Below are 25,024 nucleotides of genomic sequence, written 5' to 3' on the forward strand. Positions count from 1 at the left end.
CGCTGCCGGGTTAACCCTCCCCCTGCAGCCACAATAACAGGGCGGCGCTGAGCACAGGTAAGGAGCTGTGGGGCTGGTGGGCAGCTCCCTGGGAGCCAGGGGCTACCGCCCCTTATCCGCTGGCGGGGGGTGGGCCCGGTGCGCGGAGCGGTACTGCTGTCTCTGTTCACCAGCTGGGGCTGTGTCCAGCACGGCGGCCTTGGTGTGGCCCGGCCTGGGGCCGATGGGTGCTGTTCTCCGCTGTGACAGGTCCTGAGGAAAGCTGCTGTCCTTCCCGCAGCTGCCGGGAGAAGGGAAGCCCTGAGACACCGCGTTAGGGGTGGCTGCCACTCATGGTTCACCCACTCTCTCCTCTCTGAGGGAACGGCGCCGTTTGGGCTGGTGCAGCGAAGGCGGCTGTGGGGAAACCTGCTTTTATATCGCTTATCCAGCGAAAATAAACTTGTTCTTTTTGTTGTTGTTGTTGCTCCTCTAGGTTGTAAGGAAACACCCCTTAAATTGGCGCCTGCCAGGCCGTCCCTAGCTGTTTTCTCCGCGTTTTGCTCTAAAGCGGCCCTTTCCGCGGGTCTCCCCCGGAGGTTTAACCCTTTTAAAGTCGATGTAGTAGTTACCATTCAGCTGTTTCATACATGGACTTGTGAATTGAGAATGAGAGAGGAAAATTCTGTTTTGTCAGCTTCATAAAATGCCTCCCGCGTGGGGTTTTTAGGTTGGATTTTGGTTTTTTTTTTCGTTGCTGTTGCTGGTTTTTAATGGGGTCAGCTTCCTAATGTAGAATGAGGTGGTAAAGCTGCAGACCTTAGCTGAAAATAGTTTCAAGAGAAGCATCTGTTTTCTAGAAACTGCTGCCTCATAAGAGACTAGGTCATTCTTATTCCCTGCTACTTTATGGCAGGAGCCAAATTAAGCCACAGTCCGAACTCGGGGCAGGTTATGCTCGTTACATTGAAGTCTTACAGGATTCTTTAAGTCTTTTTTCTCCATATGCTGGTCAGGCTGTTAATATCCTTCTTTCTCTTACCTTCTATCACCGTTGTTTTAATGCTGTCCTTTAGATGCTGCTGTATTGTCCTCCATCATGTGTCTGTATCAATCTAGATTTTTTTGCATGGTATCCTGCTCACTGTTCAAGTTAAGTCAGGTGACATTCACTGGGACTGTGTAATACTGGTTTTCATCGGAATCCAATCTTATGAGTAGCTTGAAGTCAATTTTTGGCTCTGTGAGGTTGAACAGCATTACAGTGCAGCATTGTGAGCATACTGACACCTTCCAGTATGTACCAGTAGGAAGGGTAGTGTGTGTATGGGCAACAAGCTCAGTGTCTTTATCTTTGGCTGGAGAAGTCTCAGCCAATTCAGAGGAGCAGAGACATGTTTCATGCTATTCATGGACAGAAGGTGCTAATTTAGGTTTTTAATTTCACCATTTAAAAATAAAATTAATTATGACAACATACAGTTGTTAATTTAAAATGCATATGCAAATGTGTGAAAGCGCATGTTTTTCAATAATTAAATCACAGTGAGGCTACCAATATTTCAAATTTTATGCCAGCATAGAAATCCTGTATGTTTTTTCATTTTCACAAGGTACTTTATTTTTCTTCTCAGTTGCCACTTTCACGTAATGTGAAGCAAAAACTGTGATATTCTTACATCACAGTGAATGCTGTAACGGAAGCATCTCTGTTAAGTTTTCCAAAATTGGTCTTTTTTTAAGTTGTTTCTCCATTGAATTTTATTATTCAACCTGCTAAACGGGTTTACTGCATTAATGATGCTTTACCTGACTTACTAGAAAGCATTCCTTAGCTAAAAAGCAGCAGTGAAGTATTGCTGTTCATATGCATGAGGTGTTAACTCAGTTATTTTAGTGTTAATAATAAGTTTGTATTTATTTAGTTACTTCTTTCTTACTTTTTGTAATTGATTTTTATGTTTTTAAATGAAACATACGATTGTTATTTCAGTTCCCCTCTGCCTCTATTGTGTGCTGCAGGAACAATGTAGACACAAGCACATTGATTCAGTAAAGAGGAGAGGATATCCTGCATGTTGCTGCTGAGGCAAGGTCTTTCAGTTTTTCTGGGGCTTTGATCTTTAACTAAGCAACCTGAATATTTTATTTGGTATCTGGACCTCTAAGGAGAGCTGGTTTGAGCATCTTTAATAGGGAATTTATTTTTCTTTTTTTCAATGATTGGTAGAAGCCCATTTTTTATGAAAGGAAAATTATGTATTCTTTGGCCAAACAAACTTTGAGCTTTCTTTTTCACTAGAATGGCTTGTTGGTATTTGCTTGGTAAGCTCTGTAGTCTCTGCATGGCTTTTCTGTGATTTGTCTTGATTACAGGATAGTATCTCTGAAGCTATTTTATTCACATAAAAGAACTGATCTTTGATTAAACCTGTAGTGGTTTTCCTCTTTATCAATTTTCCTTAGCTTAGAAGGACTCTCTAGTTTATCTGATCATTGTCAGCTTATATCTGAGACCTCATGTGGTAGGAAAACTAGCTTGTTGGAAGAGTTTTTGTGTTTGTTATTTAATTCATCTGTCCTGGGTCTTGTCTATTGGCACATTTTGCTGTTTTGTTGGTTTTTTTCAGCAAACAGAGCTTAACTGGTGTTTCCTCCTTTTTCTGTACTTTTCTCTTTCAGTTGCACTTAATTTACATAACATTGTAAATATTTCCTTTCATCAGAAACCATTGCAAATATGGGTCCCCGGCGGAAAAATGTGAAGCCATGCTCAGTGAACAGGGAAGGCTCTGAGTCTACCAAAGCTGATGAGCCAAAAGATTACATGAACCAACTCTCTCATGAAGTGCTTTGTCACATCTTTAGGTGAGTGGCTTGTCAGATGTCAATTTATTGTTTATTATCATATTGTTTTCTACTTTTTCCCATTCTTACCTGTATTGATGCTTGTGTCAGAAAGTTCAGATGTACCGTGAGTGAACTGATGGATAAAAATGGGTGATAAATGTTTATTTTAGCCCCAGAATTAATTTGGATATTAGTTTTTATGAATGATAGAACAAAGAAGAAACAAATTCTTTAACTCTCTTCACCAGTGTGTGGTATCAAGTGTTTAAATATCCATTTCAGTGCAGAAATGTATCTCAGGTAGTACATAGTTGAGGTGCAAGATATGAAATTGTTTCATCTGCTTTGTACTCTGCAGAAGGGCACTTGAATGAACATGCAGTCTTCCCTACAGCACAGTCCTCCAAGGTGTTCACTCATCTTATTATATTCAAAACAATGCCATACGGACAGGTTCTTTAAAAACAGTAGCTCTAAATGTTTGCAAATTGAGCATACTAGTATGTACTGGAAAATGAAAGTACCTTTAATTAAAGCATGTAGAAACTGTTGTAGCAAATGGTTTGGTCACCAGTATTTAATAGAGAACTAAAGCATCTCTCCATTTTAATATTGTACTTATACCTCAAATACTTATATTCAATGTCAAAAATTGAAATTCTGCTAAGCAAAATTTCATGCTTTATTAAAGTGCAGTCTGACAGTTCTGTCTGAATTAATATTATGTTAGAAATAGATGAATTTGTGTAGTCATGCTTGGGATGTTCTTTAGTTTGGAAAAAAAATTGAAAAGGATCCATCTTTGATAAATCAGAGGGGTGTTTTTTCCTCTCCCAAAGGTACCTTCCCTTGCAGGATATCATGTGCATGGAATGCCTGTCCCGGAAGCTGAAGGAAGCAGTCACTCTTTATCTGCGAGTAGTGAAGGTTGTGGATCTATGTGCAGGCCGTTGGTGGGAATACATGCCCACTGGTGAGTAATACACTCACTCAGGATACAGCATAAAAATGGTATTGATCAAAACTGTCTGTGCTGTGCTGCCATTTATAATGATGTATGCAGGGTAAATTTTCAAGAGCAGTAAAAGGACTTAGATGTTTAATTCCTTTTGACTCCTTGAGTAAGTGGTTTAGAAAACTCATCTGAGCATGTATGTGTTTATGTGTGTATATATATATATATTGGATATTGCTGTAGCAGAAACAGGGATTTCCTGTAGCAATCTGTAAATGCAATGTGTGTTTGTCTGATTATTGTAAGGGAGTTTTTCCAAGGGTTAATCCAAGAAGAGGCTGTTTGCATGCAGGCAGGAAAAAATACAATGGAATGAGAGAGCAACTCATCTGCCAACACTTAACAATGTAAGAATAAATAAGTTTTGATATGACACCTCAAGACGACTTCAAATCAATAGATAAATTTGGCAGCCTAGGTCAGCTGTGTGAGTATTAGGATTTCTGTTGGATTTAATTTGTACTGCTGGGATTTGTTGGGGGAGACAGCTGAAATGAGTGAATTCTGAAAGTCAGGAGACTTGCACAGTTAGATTTATTAAGGCTGATATCAGGTGGGTGGTTAGACCTAATCTAAGACAGCTGTAAATAAGGTAACTTACTAGTTTAAAATCCTGTTTGTGTTTTATGGTAGAATGAAATGCTTTGCTTTAAGAAATGGTGCTTTTCTTTGAGAACTGTGAGCTGTGGTGAATAATGATGAACTGTGCATAGATGATCCAGCTGGGCATTTTGGAGCCATGTAGTTTATAAATGGCATACCAGGAAAGACAGAGACAAAAGCCTGACAATCTGCAGAGGTGCTTCATCTGAGAAGGGAGAAAGTATTGTTAACCCTGCAGCCATGTTACTCCAATGAAGGAAACATATAGCAAGCCTGCAAAGCTCGGGCCAGAAGAGTCTCTTTCAACATTGTAGAATTTATGCTACCATGTAAAGAGAACAGTGTATTTGGCTTTCCCTTTACAGCTAGGTGTCTGCTGTCACACAAATGCCAAATCTGTTGTTGTCATCTTAGGTTTCACTGATTCCAGTTTCCTAACGCTGCTGAGGAAGATGCCAGACATTGAACAACTTTATGGTCTTCATCCCAGGTATCTTGAAAGACGCAGAGTCCGTGGCCATGAAGCTTTCAGCATTCCTGGAGTTTTAGAGGCTTTGCAGGCTTGTCCAAATCTTCTGGTGAGTGGTTAGACTTGAGAGAGAACCTCCTTCAGCAGCTGAGGTGAGGCATGTTAACAGAGCAGAAGAAATGTGGCAGGGACTCATTGCTTACCAGGACTTTGTGTTCAAACCTGGGCTTTATATTCAGATCAGGCTGTGCAGAGTAGCAATTAATTGTGACTATATTTGCAAATGAATACTGTTTTCAGTTATACCAGTGGGAATCACAGGTGCTCTTAAGTGCAGAAATAAATCAAACCTGATTCCTCTGCTTTTAAAAAGACAAGACTTGCTGCAAATTCAAAGTGAAATAACACACTGTATTAGGTATGGTGTGTTATTGAGAAGTTTACATGGTTAAGAGGATGTTGTTTTCTTGAACTGGTGTTAGAGCATTTGCTTTGCTTCCTTTTATCCAGGGTGTTGAGACCTCTCATTTAGAGCTGGTGGAAGCTATTTGGACATACATGCCACAAGTTCACATTTTAGGGAAGTTTCGTAATCGTAATGGTGCTTTTCCAATTCCTCCTGAGAACAAGCTGAAAATTCCTATAGGAGCTAAAATTCAGACTTTGCACTTAGTAGGTGAGTGTGGTAATGGTGAAGTAGTTGGCTTCAACACAGGGGAATTTAGCGGTTTTGAAACTCTGCAAGATTGTAATTCTTTTTTAAGAGAGGGAATTTGGCACATGGCATTTTAAAAGTATTAGTTGCTATATACATGATAACAGATCCACAGGGCAAAATTTAGAAAAGCTGTGTTGACAGACTGAGGTGTTTAAAATGTTTACAGCTTTTCTTATTTGCCACAGGGTTCCTTTTAAGAGCCATAATGTAAATCCAAAGGAATTTATCCTGGAGTTCATAGTTTAAAACTTGTTTAAATTGTTTGTTTTGTTTATTTTTATTTATAGGGGTGAATGTCCCTGAGATTCCTTGTATCCCAATGCTGAGGCACCTTTATTTGAAGTGGGTGAGGCTCACCAAACCACAGCCTTTTAAAGATTTCCTTTGTATCAGCTTACGTGCTTTTGTCATGAGGAACTGTGCTGGTAAGAGGGATTCACACATGGAGTGGATGGTTTTAACATGCAGGAGATCTAATTTTGTTAAAGTGTATAGCACCCAACTGTAAATGGAAATACTAGAATGCAAGATTCTGAAAAGTCAGTTACGTTCATGGTGTTGAATAAAAATGTATACCTTTCCTGTATGTTATTTAGTGCTGTGTAGTTCTGTTGACCTCCTGACCTAGATGGATATATGTGGACATTTTTTAATTCTCTAATATGGTACATTGGTTTGTTCTGTGTAGGACCCACAAATTCTCTGAAGTATGTTCCTCTAGTGACAGGCCTGGCATCTGCTCGAAATTTGGAGCATTTAGAGCTGGTCCGTGTTCCATTTCTTGGAGGACTCATCCAGCACGTGGTAGAAGATAGCTGGAGATCAGGTATGAAACTTCCTATCCCTCATGCTTCAAACAAATGAATAAAAATATTAGCAAATACTGGAGGCATATGAAGCTTAGCTTTTTTGTCTGTGGCATATCATTTCTTGATCATTATTTTAAAAGTATCAAACTTGGAACTATGGTTATGGTGCTAAATATATCTCTGAGTATCATTTTGATCTTTTAACTGCAGTTAACTCTTGATTTGTAAGCTTCCAGCTGCATGTGTTGGTGAATCAAACTAGCAGGTTTGGGGGGCAGTTGGATGCAAATGTGTTTCTATTGGTTTCCTAAAAAAGATGTTAATTCACTTGTTAAAATAACAATGGTGGAAATGTATAAGGCTTTAGGTTTGATCTGTGACTCCAGTGAAAGAATGGTTTGGGTTGTTTTCATTTGTCAGGTGGTTTTAGGAATTTGCACACTATAGTTCTGGGAGCTTGCAAGAATGCACTTGAAGTGGATCTTGGCTACCTCATCATAACTGCTGCACGAAGGTATGTGCTGTCAGATCTTTCTTTTCCCCCTTCTTTTTCAAAATAAGTATCTTAGTAATGAAGTTCAAGAACATGAAGCAGCAGAACCACCTTCAAAAATTAAAAGAATACACATTTAAACTCTACATAACATATTCCTTGGTGAAAATAACTGGAGTTATGTCTGTTTCAGAATCTCTTTGTGTCATAATCTGCTGCCTTAGATTGATATGTGAAAAGCACAATGCTGCTATTCTCACAATATTGCTTTGTAGCTGACAAATACTGCCATAAAGATAGAGCAAATACCCTCTTAATCCTGCTGTCGTTGAAAGAACGTTCTCATTTTGTTATGAGAGGGCATCTACTTGAGTGGTTTCTATGGTGATTGTGTTTTGGCATGCCTTTTAATAGGAGCAATTCTTAATTACATTCAGGTTGCATGAAGTGCGGATCCAGCCTTCCTTGACCAAAGATGGTGTTTTTTCTGCTTTGAAGATGGCTGAACTGGAATTTCCACAGTTTGAAACTCTTCATCTAGGATATGTAGATGAGTTTTTACTACAGTGTATGTCAATTTTTTATGCATATAAATTATTTGACAAATATAAGGATTAAACAAGTGGATGTGTTTTCAGTAATTTTCTAAGAGTGATTAAAAAGAACATTAAAGTATCCATGTTGAGGCTGCTGATCTCGTACAGCCTCAGAATATGTTTTCCTTCACTTCCTGAAGTTAAGTGGAGAAAGGCTCAGCTTTATTGAACTGAAGTAATAACCTGATCCATTTTGCAAAATTGGACTAAAACAGGGAGTTAGAAAATCATGCTATAAAAGGCAAGTTTCTGAAATTCACTGCTGTGTTTGCTATTATCTTTTCCATAGGTAAAATGACCAATGGAGACTTAGTGAAGTATGGCTTGGCAGATGTGGTTGAAAATCCGGGGATTATTACAGATATTGGTATGAAGGCTGTAAATGAAGTTTTCTCTTGCATCAAATATCTGGTTATTTACAACTGCCCACATCTACATAACCCAAATAATTGGATCACAGGTATTGCACACTTTTGAAATTTTGGAGATACTATATGAATTGCTGTGACACTTAAACAGAATTATTCTGCTCATAGTACTACGTGTTCTGTGTCTTCGTAGTAAGTACAGTAGATGATGCTTGGTTTGGAACCATAATGACACTGGTAACGTTCAGAATGGAGGTACAAAAGATGTCTACTCTGAAAAGGGTATAGTGAAAACTGAGATAGGAATCCTTCAGGAAATGCATTTCTTCTCTTCTGCAGATCATTCAAGGTGGACCCGACTGGTTGATCTCACCCTGGTGCGATGCCATGCGATAAAGCTAGATTCTTTTAGTCAGTTCATTGAGTTATTGCCAAGCTTAGAATTTATTTCTCTGGACCAGATGTTCCGTGAACCTCCTAAGGTGAGTCAGGGAATGGTTTTGCTTTTATTGTTGCCAGCTCATTGGAAATATGGTGAGCTCCAGTTGTTATGCATTCTGTTAAAAGTTGCCATTAATTAAATAGCTTGGTAAATAAATTACTTTGGTTTGCAGTTGCTGTTGTCATGATATGTTAGGGAGAATGATGCTGCTTCAACAGACGGGAGCAGTGGCAAGGTATGATCTTGTATGAATATGTGACCAGGAAATAAGACTGGCATTGATTGTGTTTCTGTTGAGGTCTCTGCTGCTACTTCATTTTGCTGCTGCTTTTTATATGATTTTTTTTCACTTTGGGATTTGTTTACAATGCTGAGAGGTTTTGAAGATTTTGTAGTGGCACTGTTCTCTTTTGGAGTCCTTTCAGGGCTTAGGAATTTTATTTCTTCATGTTGTCCCCTCTCCTACACTGTAACACAAATCTCTGTATCAGCTGTCGTAACGTAATGAAAACTGCCTACATAAAAACCTGCTTTCTTTGATCATTAATTCTGTCTCGAGGCTACTGTGTTCTGGGAAGACTATGTAGTCTGCTATTTGTATTGATGTAATATTATTTCATAGCAAGTGAAATACCATTTAATAAAGTAAGATTATATGCTTTGTGGAGTTCCCTTTCATTAGGAGCTTAACATAGTGTAAGTTTTCTGGGTTGCCCAACTTAAAATAGACCTCTGAAATGTAGAGCATAAGGAAGTATTAGGGACAGTTTCCCTGTTCTTCACGTGCGTATTATTCTGCTATCCTGGATACTAATGACAGAATGCTTTTTCTGTGGGCATTAGGATATCTTGTTGAGATAATGTGTCTGTGTTTTTAAGTCTTAATAGTTGCTGTTTGCTTTCAGGGTTGTGCTCGTGTGGGCCTAAGTGCAGGTACAGGAATTGGTGTCTCATCTGCCCTAGTCAGCAATCAGAACTCTAACAATGACAATGACAACAACAACAATCACCAGAATAACAATAATCCAAACATCCACCACAACAATCACCAGCACCCAAATGATCAGAATGAGGAGAATGAGCTGCGGCAAGATGGTCAAGTGGAAGAGCAGCAGATTGCAGCTGAGGGTAATTTCTGATCTCTGGATCCTTTGTAGGAAGTGATTTTATTTGCATTGCCACTTATGTAGGGTCCTAGAGAAGACCGGAATATACACTGAAAGTTTGTAGCATTTTCAGTCTGGGTATGTAACTAACCTTTTCTGAGGGCTGTCTGCACATCTGATACCTGTGAGTTAAAAGCTGTATTTGTACTGTATCTCATAGTTGTTGCCGGCACATTACAATTCAATGATACTTGTCAGTACAAATGTTAGCAATGTAGTGTTTCGATGTGATACTCATCCTTGGGAGTGTGGAGTGTTCTCTAGGCTCCTCTGGTCAGAGCTGAGAGTACCTCACAGTGTCAGATGGTATGTTTTTAAACTTCACCAACAAAAGTAGAAGTTATCCAGGTTATGCAGCTTACTGCAGTAGAACAAGACTTCTGATGAGGAGTGGAAAATTTGGGAAAAATAAACCCCAAAAGTTAGGATGGGGCCTTGGCTAGAGAGATATAGAACAAATCTGTGAGAGGCTGTGCAACCTAGAGACTCACTGAAGGAGTCAAGGCAGCTGTTCCTTACTTCTTGATTCTGTGACTCTTTGTGGGTACTGGTTGAATTCATCCAATGCTTATGAGCTCTGTTCTTTCTGTTTCCTCTTCTTGACCTCACTTTAATCTTTCCAGCACTGAATGAGATGGAGGAGGTGGCACAGGAAGAAGGGGTGGCGGCTGGGCAGGGCCCGAGTGAGCTCCCAATTCACAGTCAGGCTGTTGTTCCTATGGAGATTGATGAAGAGCAAGCAGGTAACTCTGAGTTTGGAAAAAAATAGCCTTTTGGAATTCTCTTCTTGGAAAGGGTTAAACTTTTCAGTGTTAAGTCTGGGTTTGGATAGTTTTTTTTCAGCTGGGTTGTCTGGTGTGTTTGCAGTAATGCTGCTAACACAGCTTACTGCTATGAAGAAATGTACTCTGTTCTAAAGTCTGTTTTACATTCTCCAGTTTTCTTTACATACGGAGTAAAATATTTTGATCTTCAAAGTGTTATTTTTGTGCCCAGTATAATAGCAAACTCAGAAAGGCTGAATGAGCTCATCATGTTCCTGTGTTGGTGTTAATGGCCTGACTTATTTCACTGCAGCATATGGATTCTTTTTTGCCTTTTTTTTTTTCCCTTCCCTCCAAGCCAGAACAACTTGTTCCAGTGTTAATTAATTTGCATTAGTGACACACATTAATGACATAAGGAAGTCTTGATTCCTTTTATAGTCACTATTTGCTGGACAACATAATTTTCTAGTAATTAGCCAACAACATGAAGTGACACGTGCGTATGCTGGATCTGTTCACTTTTTCACAGTAACTCCTGAAAAGGTTATTTAACTTCATGTTCGTTTCTTGTGTTATTCACAGACAGATACATCATAGTGATGGGCTAATGCCTTTGGTTAGTAGCCAAGAGAGGTAACTAAAAAAGCACACTTATACTGAAGCTTGATAGTTCATGCTTTTTCTTCCCACTGCTCATTGTGGGATTTAGAAGGATAATTGCAGATGTTCTGACCAACATTTCTGCCTTTGTGGTGGAGGTTTCAGGGACTGCTTGTAATACATGGTTGTACTGTTACTCATGCTATTGTGGAAGAACTTTTAAACTGTTCAAGCAGAGAAACATTACAGAAAACCACTGTTTTGTCTTAAGTTGTGGCACTCTTCTAAACTAGAACACTTTAATGCTGAAATGCAGTGTTTTGATCTTATCTTTGGCTTTTAATGAGGGAGCTACAGAATGGGTGGCTAGATTGAATCAATTTAATCTTTTGTCATTTTTTCAAACACTTCTGAAAAGTTCCTCAGCCCTTTATCCAGCTTGGCTTATTTTTACATGAACTGTTGACATTTTTCTATTGTTTTCAGGACCAAGTGGCATTCAGCCTGTTGTAAAAGCAGCACCTATTACAGTCCATGATTCAGACAGTGAGGATGAGGAAGAAAACATAGGGACTTCAAGAGCTTGCATCTCTAACAGCATTGCACAGAATTATTCTGATGGAGAAGAGAAAAGCAGAGATCCAGTGGAAACTAGAGAAACTTCAGGTGTGGAGCAGATGGGTTCCTGGGCACTGTTAAGCAATATCTATTCTTAAGCTCTTATTTTTCCATCTTGGTTTTTATTTCTAGCTTTGTCACAGGCATGCTTGTTTGTTTGCCCCCTACTCTTTTCTTTGTGTTACAAATCTAGAATGAAGGTGTAAGGACACATAGCTCCAATCACATACTTGCTGTACAGAAACACAAAAATAGTGGTGCTGCAGTGATTTGCATGCTTCTCTTTTGGATTTCCAAGTGCACAGAATTTATCCTGTCTGTGAAGCCGAATTTGCAGCTATGTTGTCTGATTCATCTGTCAAAACACTGCTATTGAAACAAAATGTGACCACTGGGGCAAATGCTTGAGAGTTGTAAGCTGACTTTTGGTTCATGGTAGCCCTGGGGGAGTGTCCTGAAGGGGAAACTTTAAGATCAACTTTGCTTTGATGGGAGCTTTGGCAGTTAGTTAGAATTCTTGAGCTGACGTTCAGTACTGTAGCCTTCACTTCTGAACAACCCTGACTATTACAGTGTGTGTATATATTATTACTAGTAATGGTTATATTATTATGACTCATTCAGATTCAGAGGCCTAGAACTTCATGGTAGTATGACACCTATAGAGAGACACAGAAAAGACATTTCCCGTCTTTTGAGTGTTTGCTGTAAGCTGTACATCTGTGACATTAAGTCTGACTCCTGGGTCTAGTGCCATATGACATATGCCCTTTCCAGCAACAGAGATGACATGCTATTTCTTGTAGTTTGCATTGTAAATGAAGTAGTTTTGTACATATGCAAGATAGGAGAATGTTGAACTGTGATCTGTAAGTAGCTGACAGATGAAGTACATATACTGTTAAGCCTTAATGAATATTTAATTAGCTAAGCAGTTAACATAAATATCCTACATTGTGTAGGACTGAGAAATGTACTGGTCTGGCTTAATTTTTGCAAAGCAAGGGACCTGGGGGTCCTGCTGGACAGGATGACCATGAGCCAGCAATGTGCCCCTGTGGCCAGGAAGGCAAATGGCATCCTAGGGTGCATTAGCAAGGGTGTGGTTAGCAGGGCAAGAGAGGTTCTCCTCCGCCTCTACTCTGCCTTGGTGAGGCCACATCTGGAATATTGCGTCCAGTTCTGGGCCCCTCAGTTCAAGAAGGACAGGGAATTGCTTGAAAGAGTCCAGTGCAGAGTCACAGAGATGATGAAGAGAGTGGAACACCTCCCTTATGAGGAGAGGCTGCGGAAGCTGGGTCTCTAGCTTGGAGGAGACTGAGAGGTGACCTCATCAGTGTTTACAAATATGTAAAGGGTGGGTGTCAGGATGATGGAGCTAGGCTTTTTTCAGTGATATCCAGTGGTAGGACAAGGGGCAATGGGTATAAACTGGAGCATAGGAGGTTCCACGTTAACATCAGGAAGAACTTCTTTACTGTAAGAGTGACAGAGCACTGGAACAGGTTGCCCAGGGAGGTTGTGGAGTCTCCTACATTGGAGATATTCAAGCCCCGCCTGGACAAGTTCCTGTGTGATGTACTCTAGGTTACCCTGCTCTTGCAGGGGGGTTGGACTAGATGATCTTTCAAGGTCCCTTCCAACCCTTGGGATTCTGTGATTCTGTGATATAGCAAAGCTGTAATGTATCAAGTATCTTCCTGTTGTAACTAGCAATCTCCCTACTCATCAGTCCCCCTGTCATTTTAGTGCATTTCAGTAAGACTGGTAGTTTTCACCTTGAAATCTGTACAGAGTGCTGTGCTTGTAGCATAGATGTCAGTTCTGGTTTGAGGGTTGAAATAACCTGGAGACTGGAGACGATTTGCATGAATATTTGTAGTGCCAATAATGTCTTTTTCAGGCTTGGTTTAGTGTAATTAGCTGAGAGGATTAAGACAGCAGACATTAAGTTCCAGTTGTGATTTGTACAGTATTCACTATGGGTTTTTTATTCCTCTGTAAACTGTAACTACTGTTACCTATTGGCATCGCTTTCCATACCCAGGAGGGGGAGCTAAGGATTGTTATCGAAAGCATAAACTTTAGGCCTATTGATGTTTAATTCCTCAGATTTATTCCTCATATTTAAGAAAACAGAAGCCTATAAGCAGCATGTTCTTCATACTTTTGTGCTTTGGCCTTTTTAACCAGTTAGCTGCTTTATGAAAATATTAGTCACTCTGGCAAACATGCATCTCATTTACTGAAGAACACCCTAGCACATCACTGCAAAGATAGCTGAAAGATACTATAGATATCCAGGAACTGTATAGGGTTACTATTAGCTCCCATAACATATGAACAGATACAGCATGGTATGATAGGATTTGTCGTTGGCCTCTAGGCTGCCTTCTGTTTTAAGCAGTGTATAACAGAGTAACGTTCAGCATTTATTTCAGCTGTGGTTTAGGTTGTCTCATTGCTCTCTCTTGCTTAACTCTTACAGTGAGTGGTAAAGGCAAGACACCATTGCGGAAGAGATGTAGTGCCAGCCAAGTGGGCCAGGCAAAGCAGTTACATACTGAGGAAAGCAGCTGTGAAAAAGGTTGTCAAGTAACAAGTGAGCAGATTAAAGCAGACATGAAAGCAGCAAGTGACATGCCTGAAAGGAACAAAAGCAAAGATTCTTACCCAGTTTGCAGTAATGCTACAGGATCAACAGGAGCATCCAGCTCTTGCAGTGCTGTTTCTCCTAGCCCTGACTCTGCACAGACAGCTAATAGCCACTCTGCTGACACCAGTCCAGCAACTGGAGATGAATCCAGGCAGTGTGCCTGCTCACCTTGTAAAAGTGAAGATTCCAGCGACAGAGAGACTGAGGAGAACTATGTTTGTTCCAGGTGTACCTGCTACAAGCCACGGGATGCACAACAGAGGACTAGAAGGTGTTGCGATGGGGAATGCCCATCCACAAGTGGAATTTGCAGGAATGGACCAAACAGCACTGGATCAGATTTTGCACTTAGGACTCTGCCAAACTGTAGGCCTCTGGGAGAGACAAGTGGTGAGAGGACTAGTGGGAGTGCCTGTGAGACTGCTGCTGAGGGGGAGAGCACAGGCTCACAGCAAAGGAGCTGTGAGATGGAGTATAAAGAAGAGTACCCTCGCCGACCACTAACAAGAGCTAGAAGCAGGCTGTCCCATGTCCCTCTGGTGTCAGAGTCAGGTATGACCATATGTATGTATTAATTTCTGTGTAAACTACTGTGCTGGCATAAGACAGTATTGAACAGCTGCATCAGCCACAGATAATACTGAAGTTTAACATGAAGTTTATTCATTTATAGTTTTAAAATAAGTGGTTTGTCAAAGGGTCGGAATGTTGATGGAACAGAAATGACTGACCACTGCCATGGCTAGGTAAATAACAGAGCTCTGTAAAATACCAGAGTGTCAGTGACTTTTTTTCCCCATGCAAGTATCTGTTTGTTACCCATACATGCTAAACAGTGTCTGATTTGCTTGTTTGGAAACCAAATGCATCTTCTTTCAACAGTTTCTCTCTTCCTGTGAAGGCTGTTATTCATTGAAATATAAGACTGTCTCCTCCATTAAAATTTTCCCTTTTAAAGGAAGAAGACAGCAGCTACACTCAGATGTTAGCAAAAAGGCAAAAGTTTATAACTGATACTTTATCAGCTGCTGAAGAATGCCATAATTATAGTTGAGCTAAGCTTGTGCAGCTGCCTATTGGCTTCTGCTTCCAAGTGTGTAAGGCATTGTGATCAAACTTGTTGAAGATTGTCTTTTTATTAAAAAGGTTAATGCTTCACATTATGTAAACCAAACAAAACAAGAAAATAAAACCAAAATCCTGAAGGGCTGAAATGAAACTGGAAATGTTGGGAGAAAAGAATAGATGTGGGAGAGGAACTTCCTGTTTCTTCCACACATACTTTCCAAAATAATCATCTTAGTCTGGCATAGCCCACTTTATAATTTCCTCATATATCCAGGATTTTTCACTGAAAATATCTGGCAGGTAAAATGAAATGTGCTAGTTGGAGAACTGTGTGCATTGGAGGTAAAAAAGATTGATAGGAAGATCATATATCTGTTAAGATGAAATGATTCAAACCCAATATGTCCTAGTATTATTCCAGTCTATCTTAATATTTCCAGGTGTTAGTGAAAACTAAATCACCTAGAGTATTGTTCTGTAGGAAGATGCATCTCAGATTGAGGAAACGATCCTGCTATTAAATTTAAAATGTCTGTTTTCTACCTTGCTCCATTTTGACTAGTAATTAGTGTACAAAAATCAAAAGAATATTTCCTCTCTATCATTATCCATTGCCAAAACATGAAGTGAAGTCAGTCAGATCTAAGTATTAAATTAGGGTATCTTTCTGAAAGTATCTCGGTTTTCATGTTTCAGTTATTAGTCAGGAAAAAGATCTGTTCTGCTCATGGAGAATAATTTGTCAGTATTTTCTATATTTAACCTATACAAGTCAGCTGTTTTCCCAGCTCCATACAATTATGTGTATGACTTACACACTTATTTTCCTCTTCAAAGCATCGGATACTAGCTGATGCTTGAGGCAGAATATGAGACTTGATTTGTCATTTTTATCTTTTAAATCTGTGTTTAATATGTAGGGCAATGAGGCTTCTTCTACCTGGCTGTTACAGTGCTTTTCTTCACTAGCACAGTATATAAACTTATTACAGTATAGCCTGAAATTGCTTTGTTACAGAGTTGGAAATGTTTTTTACATAAATTGTCTAAAAATGTGCCTTGACTATGAATGCTTTCTAGTATCCTAGCATAAATGGCATGAGGCTTTTCGGCTCCTGTAACAAACCTATGTTTGATAGGAGGTTTGTTTTTTCTTCTTAAATTATTTACTCATATTAAACAGTGGAATAAGTCAAATATTAAAGAGAGTGAAATTTTAAAAGCATTATGACCCCAGACTGACTGAAAGATGACTGAAGTGTGTCATTTTGATTATTACTTTAGTAAAAATGTGAGCCACTCTTGTAAAAAATGTTAAGTTTTTTTAACTTGATTTAGTTTGCATTTTGTAGGGAAGCAAGCTTTTAGCATTTTAAAATATATATTATGGTAAACCTTTCTGTGAAGATCTCTGCCTTAGGCTGCACCTTGAGCAATTCAACACAAAATTGGAAAGTTAAGGAAGTATTTTGCTATGTGTAGGTACTCTAGGAACTGTCAAGAAAATTCACTGGGGATGATTCATGGGTGCCACAAGTTGAGTACTTCAGTATTATATTTTTTAACCTGTGGATTCCCTAAAGCAATAGACTGAATTCTGGAGCTTGTGGGCTCAATGAATGCCACATGTTAATAGTTTGCATGTATTGGTGGAATTTGGTGATGATCTTAGGAAAAGAGAGATTTTTTTAAATGTTAATGGTAGTATAGCATGGAGTAGTTCATATATAGTCTCTAATATTTTGCAGTTGTATCTTGATTGTGGATCTTTGAACATGCCATATATTTCAACAAAAAAGTCAAAAGAAGCTTAATTTTAGTAAAATATGTTCTTGATTTAGTAAATTAGAACATTGATTTTAGTAAAATCAATAATGTATTTCTGTGATATTAATCACAGGAAATTAATTCTAGGACAGTTTTTTTCTCTATGGGAAGTATGGTCATCTGTCATAATTTCTTTTCAAAGCTTCATCTTTTAAATCAAGGTGGAACTTGATGTCACTGGTGCATGAAATAGAGTAAGAAGCAGTTTAGGATCATCAAAGAGTTTTTTACCTGGGCATCCTTTGCAATATTGGGAAGAACTTAGTGATGGTCATAAAGAGTACACTTTTAAGTAGTTTGAGATTATTTCTGATATTTAGAACATTACCTAAAATTTAATTTAAAGATATTTAAGTTCTTGTATTTATCAAGGGTATTCTCTTTGCTGAAGAGAGCCAAGTGTAACCTAACAGTTCGTCTTCTTTTCTTGGCTCCACATCTGTCTGTGATGTTGAGCTTATAGGTGCAGCATTCTTGTGTTTTCATCTACAAAGAGCCCACCCCCTGTGCCCAACTTATTTAGTATGAATGATTCAGAGCAACAAACGTGAAAGTGGGGTTTTTTTTGTGCAAGGAAGAGAGTTATTTTCCATACTCAGACAGGTATTTTGGCTCCTTAGAAACAGATTTTGTTATTGGACATTTTCAGCTAGGGAATGCCTCTGTTGTTATCCTGGAATGTATAAAAAGAAAAGATTTTTCTCCTTTTCTGTTCCCAGAGGTGGCTAAGCCAAAGCTGCGGCAAACCACAAAGCGGAAAAGGACAGCTGACAAGTCCACAAGTACAAGTGACCCGGTTATTGAAGATGATCATGTTCAAGTAAGGTCTTTTTCTTTACTTATTGCAGGTTTATTAGCTGGGGATGCTGATAAACAATGATGTAATTATGCAAGCTTATCTTCTGTGTAGAGCCAGATGAGTTATAAATGATGTTGCTGCTCTCTGGTGTTAACCACATCAGGAAATTTCTCTGTGAGGTGCAGCAATACTTTGGCCCAAGAAAAGCAAAGTATATGTTAAAGCTAAACTTGAAGTTTGGTCATATGCTCCCGGCTATAGTGCTGCAAAAAGTCCTTCCTTCCTACAGTGTTCTTGATGAGCAGGGGAAAAGAAATGTGTCCTCTAGCATTTGTTTTTGAAATGACAGTACAGGCTACTGCTGTTAAAGGAACCGCAGGGTATATAATTACCTCTGGACATAGCAACTCAGCTGTTACTCTGCAGACTGGAGGTTCTCTTATTATATAACTAAGAGGAGTTAACTCTTCTGGAGTGAAGATCAATCATGGAAGGAGAAATTGCAAGGTCTGGCTTCACTGTATACCCAAGGCTTATATTCTGGCAGAGCATGAGATTGCTTCACAAGGTGACTCTGAGCATCAAATTTTACTTTTGAGCTCTGCTGTAGAGGAACCTGCCTGTGTTCATAATCTTCTCTCTGTCCAGTGAAGAACTGGTACAAGATCGCTTTTGTGAATGTGTCCCATAATGCTTTCCTGGTTACTAGGGTTCATTACAGCTGTTGTAGTTAGAATAAAAGATATTTTGGGATATGTGTTTTTTCTTCAAATACGTGATTTTGAGAGAACAGTGTTGTGGGGTGGTTTGTGGGTAGGGTGTTCTTGTGTTTGGTTAGAATCCCATGAATAGCCTTTTCCAGCTGGCAGTATTTTAGTTTTCCTTTTTTTTTTCATCCTGTCATAGATATATATATATTTTTTTTTCCACCAGGTTCTGACTTTGAAATCCAAAAACCTTGTTGGAATCACCTTGACCAATTGTGGCATAACAGATTTGGTCCTGAAAGACTGCCCTAAAATGATGTTCATACATGGTATGTAATTTATGTCGTGCATCCCTCCTCCATCTGGCATTATTAGAAATTTCTGCAAGAATTAAAGTCAGTCCACTGCTTATTTTGTATTCATCAGTTGCTTTGCTATGTGTCAGACTGATGCTTACAATGCCAAATATTACTGCTTCTCAGTTTGGCTGCCTCTTTCCCTGTAAGTTGTAACAAGTTTAATAAAGATTAACATCTGAAAATCAACAAATGAAATTACATAACAGGAAGATGGGATGTTTATTGAAGAGTGATAATACAATAATTGGAAGTTGATTAAATGTCTTTAATCTCATTTCTTCCTACTTCCATAGATTTTTTTTTTTTTTTAGCTGACAAGATGATATTTTACTCCTTGACATGATAAAAATCTGTTTTCAATTATGGCACTTAGGCTGTACTAGATTCACATGCCAGGGTGTCTGTGTGACTAGTCCTGTATTGCAGCATTGGATCATTTATTGTTTTCTGCAGCATCTACATTAAATAATACTTTTTCTTCTGAAGTGAGATATCTCTACATAGCAGAGAATGAGGAAATAATTTCTTTGTTCCAGAATAAAGAGCACACTTCTCAGAAACTTCTGAGAATAAAGAACTTTTCTGAACACACATTCATTTTGAATTGAGTTTTTATTACATGAACAGCATTGATGGAAAGGAAATAGCTTGATTTTGCATTCTGTGGCTTCACAATACTCTGTATTTGGTCTCATTTTGAACTCTGTGGTTTTCAGTTGTGGCAGTCCACAGAGCATTTCAGGGGCCTTTGTGGATTGAACTAAAGTCTGAAGAAGGTCATTGTTAGATTAAATTTGACACAGCCTTCTAAAAGGACTTTTCTTACAAGTTCACAAATGAAAAGTTTAATCATAATGTGGAAGAAACAGACAGCTAATCTGTTTCTTCAGTATACTTAAGTTCCCAGCTAGCCAAACTGCTTCAATAACTGCCTGTTATGTTATTTGTTTGCCTTCAAACCAGTTGTCTCTTAAGGTTCAATTCTTTTAATAATTTTGTCTGCTGATTTATAGCTACCCGATGCCGTGTATTGAAACACTTAAAAGTAGAAAATGCACCAGTTGTCAATCGGTTTGACTATGCCCAGTGCAAGAAGTTAAACATGGATCAGGTACTAGATCAGATTCTCAGGATGCCACCAGAAAGAAACCGGATCATTTATCTTCGTCCAATGCAGCAGGTACACAGCCAACTTTCATTTAATTGTGGACAGACCTGAAGTTCTGCCTGTACTCTTTTACCACTCTCGGCTTCACGTGTTTTTCAATAACCCACGAAATGTAAATGCTACAATAACAGAACTCTGGGAAACTTCCTTATTAAAACTTTAGCCTATCAAGGCGTTTATTGCAGAATGCAGTACCTGGACGATACTGAATGTTAAGACTTAGTGCTACTCTTTCCAATATTCATTTGCATTAGAAGATCCTGTAAAAAAATGTGATGCATTGAATTCAATCCAAATTGAGTAACTAAAAGTAGATGTAAGAACCTGGATGTGCTAAGTCAGCTTGAAGTTATTTATAAGCAGAAGCATGACACAGGTATTTGGAATCTTTAACTATGTCCTGTTAGATTTAGTAACAATAGTTACTGTTTTGAATACTGCTTTGCTGCAAGCCCCATCCTCTTCTGATGCTAAACAGTGTTGCAAAGACAGTTGTGTTATTGAGAGCCACCCTTTCCTCCTCCAGACTGTGTAGGAGATGTAAACGCTGATGCCTAGTGGGTTGTTGAGGTCATTTGACAAGTAATGAAGAGGTTTTAACTTAAGATCTGGAATGTTGGGGTTTTTTTACTCTATCACTTCAGCCAGAGCATTCTGTATTATACTCCGATGCTGCTTCCCTCATGCAAAGAAATTCTTTTTCTGGCTTGGTTTGCCTGACCAGTGAGGGAGGGATGATTTGGTATAAAATCAGCTTTTCTTTGAAACTAAACTTCTTGGTTTAGCTCCTTAGAAATGCCAGAGACAAACACTAAGAAAGTGAATGTAGTTTAGAGCAATATTATAGAATCACAGACTGGTTTGGGTTGGAAGGGACTTTAAGGCTCATCCAGTTCCAACCCCCAGCCACAGGCAGGGACACCTTCCACTAGACCAGGTTGCTCAAAGCCCTTTCCAACCTGGACTTAAACACTTCTAGGGATGGGGTAGCCACAGCTTCTCTGGGCAGCCTCACCACCCTTACAGGGAAGAAATTTCTAATATCTAATCATAATCTCCACTCAGTCAGCTTAAGGCCATCCCCCCTTGTCCTGTCCATACAGGTCCTTATCAAATGCCCCTCTCTAGCCTTCATGTTGGCCCATTTAGGCACTGGAAGCTGCTCTAAAAATCTCCCCAGAGCCTTCTCTTCTGCAACTGAACCAGCCCAGCTCTCTCAGCCTGTCTCCAGAGCAGAGCTACTCCATCTCTGTGGCTACAGCATCTCTGTGGCGTCCTCTGGACTTGAGCAGGTCCACATCCCTCTTGTGTTGGGGACTGCAACAGAAATTATGTAATTTTATAAAAGTTTACTTATATACTGGAGTTGTAAAATGCATCAGAAAATAGACATTTCCCATCAAATTCAACTACTTGAAGATTCATTGGCAAAGCTGCTCTCAGAAAGTTTTACTCTGCTTAGTCATGTATTTAGCTGTGTGTGCTGTTAAAGTTCCTTTTTATAGGACATGTTCCCTCAGAATTTGGTGAGTTTCATAGATGTCTGCTCTTGACTTTCAAATCACATCTTTTTGTTTGTCTTGGTTACAAGTCTGTTTGCTGCCCTTCACAGGTTGACACGCTGACTCTGGAGCAAAAGATATTTAGTGGCCCTTACCCATACCACATCTGCATAATTCATGAATTCAGTAACCCACCCAATGTCCGCAATAAGGTGCGCATTCGGAGCTGGATGGACACAATAGCAAATATCAACCAGTGAGTACTTGCCCTTCAATAACTTTACAAAAGAGGCACCCAATGCTGAATCAGATTCAGCAGCTCCAGCTTCAGTCAAGCTGTAGACTTGACTGTATTTGGTTAGCCAAATGAAAAAGACCCAGTTTGTTGTTGAATTCTAGATGGTACAATGTAGGATTTCAATGTCAGTCCATGTTTTGTGTTAGGTACATCTTAAATAAACCTAACCGTACAAAAATACTGTCAAATTCTCTGATTTGGTTCAATTCAGCAGTGATGCAGTTAAACATTGAACTAGTCAGAATGACTGAGGGGTATCTTCAAACATGAAAACAAATTTCTTTTATTAAGAAAAGAAAAACTGATTTACTCCAAAAAGGAAGGTTTGTTTCTGGGGAAGATGATTGTTTAGTTGCAGCCGTGTTGGATTGTTCCTTACAGAGAAGGTAGCTTAATTCTCATCTAAACCTTATGTACTCTCTATGCTTACTCTCAAAAGTGAAGGGATTGCATACTGGGTTTGTGTAAGGGTCTTAGAGGAGTGTTTTGTGGATTCAGGCTCATTAAAGGAAAGGTTGTGTAATAGAGTTTCTCTCCCTCCTGCCTTCATATTTCCTATCACTACTGGCTGTAATCTCTTCTTCCTCTCCAGAGAGCTTATTAAATATGAGTTCTTTCCTGAAGCTACACGAACTGATGAAGACCTGAAGAAATACACTAAGTACCCTTGGGGACGAGATATTTACACTCTAGAAGGTGAGTGTTTATAGAGACCTGGAAGCTGATGATCAGTTTCTTGCTAAGATAAGTGACTTCGCATCAAGTTAGAAGAGACATGAATAATAACTATGATGAGGAAAGTGGAGGACCTTTGGGGAACTGAAGTGAGGAGGTGCTTTTCCTGCATTACAGTTACCAATTAATGAAAATGAATGAATTTTACTTTGTGAAGAGAGCTGATGCTGCAGGAGTGACATTGTCCTCTTCATATCCTCATCCTGTCTCCTAGGTATTGTGGATGGTGCCCCTTACTCCATGATTACTGATTTCCCATGGTTAAGATCGCTGAGAACAGCAGAGCCAAACAGCTATGCTAGATATGACTTTGAGGATGATGAGAGAAGTGAGTAATCTTTTTTTGGATGTGTTCAAAGAGCTTTACCTTGTTGCTTGGTCCTAATGCATTCCTTTGTTTTTCAGTTTTCTAATTCTTATGAACTGTCTGGTGCTTAGCCTGAAAATGTGACGGGTTTGTCAAATCCAGAAGAATGCGTGCATTTAAAATACAGACAATGCTAAGGTGATGTGTAGTCCCAGCAATTCATGTTCTGTGGAGTTTTCTGGCATTAAAGGTTAGCTGGACTACAGCCTCTGACTTGGCTTTGGGAAAGGTTGTTACGATGGGCTGAAGAGAGTCCAGCAAAGAGAACTGAGATTCAGAAACTCGTGAGAAACGAGGGAGGAACTCTGGAAACAGAAATTATGTGGGTTTAGGATAGATACACTTCTTTTCTATTTTGGAGCTTGTCTTATTATAGTGGGCAGTTGCTAGGACTCAATGAAGAACCTTGCTTGGTAGCAGGGAAAATATGTTCTTCCACTACTTTAATTAGGAAATCCTGGAAACTCCTTCATTAGAGGTATTTTTAATTGTCATAGTTTTGGCTCCTGTTTTTAGCTCCAGTTCAAGGGAATGAAGCTCAAGAGAATGAGAAAGAAGTCTTTTTTGGCTATACATTTCTCTGATCTTTTGTTTGTTTTTTGTTTCTTTGTCTTGTTTTTATTTAATTTGGAACTGATTCATAGACTTAATTTGAAACTTATCTGAAACAGACTTTATTTGAAACTGATTCATAGACTCAGTATGTAGTGTGAGTTATAAAAATGGATCTGTATTTCATTTAAAAGAATAAATAGATTAAATATGATGCTAAAGCCATAACGAAAAAAAGGACTGTTACTTTATCTTAATTCCTCTTGTTTATATAACATTGAAGTGATCACTGGTAACCTGAAAGTACATCAGACTTATTTCAGAGGGAAGGCTTTGTTACACGCTGGGGTTTCCTTCACTCGCAGGCATACGAATTTTGTGTACATTAGATCAGTATTGAACTATCAAAAAGTTTAAATATGGGGGATGCAGGATTCCTTTTCTGTTTGAGTAATATTCCTTAAATGTGGTTGCTCAATGAAAGATTTTTCTCTTTGCTTTGTTTTCCAAGACTTACCTCATTTAATGCAAAACAGACTCACTTGTGAATTTTGTTACAGGGAAGATTCTATTTTTTTTTTATTCTTATGTGCCTTCCACAGCTACTATTTATGCGCCCCGAAGGAAAGGACAGCTGTCTGCAGACATCTGCATGGAAACAATAGGAGAAGAGATCTCAGAACTGCGCCAGATGAGAAAAGGTGTATTCCAGCGTGTGGTGGCCATCTTCATCCATTACTGTGATGTCAATGGTGAACCGGTAGAGGATGACTACATTTGAGTGGATCCTCTCCTTACCCTGTCATCATCTCTCAAAATTCTGATTGGCACTGCTGGCCAAGAAAGCAGGTGGATTCCTTCTGAATGCAAAGCATTTTCATGAAACACATTTTTTGCAGTTGCTCTCACACAGTTTGGAAAAGAGTATGTACTAAATGTATAATGAAAAGTAAAAATTGTATACTAAAATTTGTACATAGAGGAAACAAAAGAAAAACTTCCTAATACCGAGACTTTATTTCATATGTTTATACAATTTAATTTAAATTTCATTTTAATGAAGGCCAATAATTAGAAACAGGGAAGAATATTTGAATTTTTCAGCCCATACAATTCATAAGAGTATTTTTGTTTTCTTAAAAACACGATCCCATTTACTGTGTTCAAAAGAATCATCAGAGTCTCTTTTAATCTGTGCCTTTTTCTTGAGCATTTAAGAGTTCAGTCTGAGTAAACCTGTTGAGCATAATCTTTGTGTCTTGTGTGCATTTTTCAAAGGGAAAGAATTATTCTACAGCTGTTGCAAAGAAAGCCAAAATCAGGGAAAAAAAAAGTGAAGTTGATCTGTGGTAATTTCTAGAGCTCATTAAAACCATTTTGGGGGAAAGAAGAAGCCCCACATTTAGTACCTTGGGAACAGAAGATACGTTCCTAAAGCATTTTGTACCATTAGGTTTTGTTTTAATAGTGTATTTGATGCTGTAATATAAAAA

At 38.9% G+C, this 25,024-nt stretch overlaps 1 protein-coding gene across 3 annotated transcripts; it reads left to right on the top strand.

The window, feature by feature from the left end:
• On the top strand, positions 1-24,780 carry FBXO38 (F-box protein 38). 3 transcript variants are annotated; one of them, XM_031045385.2, is made up of 22 exons: positions 1-57; positions 2,706-2,847; positions 3,669-3,802; positions 4,862-5,025; positions 5,427-5,592; positions 5,922-6,059; positions 6,323-6,460; positions 6,864-6,957; positions 7,374-7,504; positions 7,822-7,992; positions 8,240-8,382; positions 9,248-9,470; positions 10,132-10,251; positions 11,362-11,541; positions 13,982-14,701; positions 17,764-17,864; positions 18,777-18,879; positions 19,923-20,089; positions 21,690-21,835; positions 22,470-22,573; positions 22,827-22,940; positions 24,134-24,780. In XM_031045385.2, exons 2-22 carry the CDS (start codon positions 2,720-2,722, stop codon positions 24,310-24,312), a joined length of 3,564 nt encoding a protein of 1,187 aa, XP_030901245.2. In that variant the 5' UTR covers positions 1-57; positions 2,706-2,719; the 3' UTR covers positions 24,313-24,780. The 3 variants fall into 3 exon arrangements, with proteins under 3 accessions (XP_030901245.2, XP_030901246.2, XP_033922957.1); XM_031045386.2 differs by lacking the exon at positions 24,134-24,780 and adding an exon at positions 23,018-24,112; XM_034067066.1 differs by lacking the exons at positions 1-57; positions 2,706-2,847 and having other exon boundaries at positions 3,756-3,802; positions 4,938-5,025.
• The last annotated feature ends 244 nt before the right edge of the window (positions 24,781-25,024 follow it).

The sequence above is a fragment of the Melopsittacus undulatus genome, chromosome 10 (assembly GCF_012275295.1).
Source record: "Melopsittacus undulatus isolate bMelUnd1 chromosome 10, bMelUnd1.mat.Z, whole genome shotgun sequence".
Taxonomy (NCBI): domain Eukaryota; kingdom Metazoa; phylum Chordata; class Aves; order Psittaciformes; family Psittaculidae; genus Melopsittacus; species Melopsittacus undulatus.

Excerpts from the sequence above, each read along its gene's own strand:
- FBXO38 (XM_031045385.2), top strand. The coding sequence starts at position 2,720 with ATGGGTCCCCGGCGGAAAAATGTGAAGCCATGCTCAGTGAACAGGGAA. Across the intron at positions 9,471-10,131 it reads GCAGCAGATTGCAGCTGAGG|CACTGAATGAGATGGAGGAG; the intron begins GTAATTTCTGAT and ends TAATCTTTCCAG. Across the intron at positions 22,941-24,133 it reads CTTTGAGGATGATGAGAGAA|CTACTATTTATGCGCCCCGA; the intron begins GTGAGTAATCTT and ends TGCCTTCCACAG.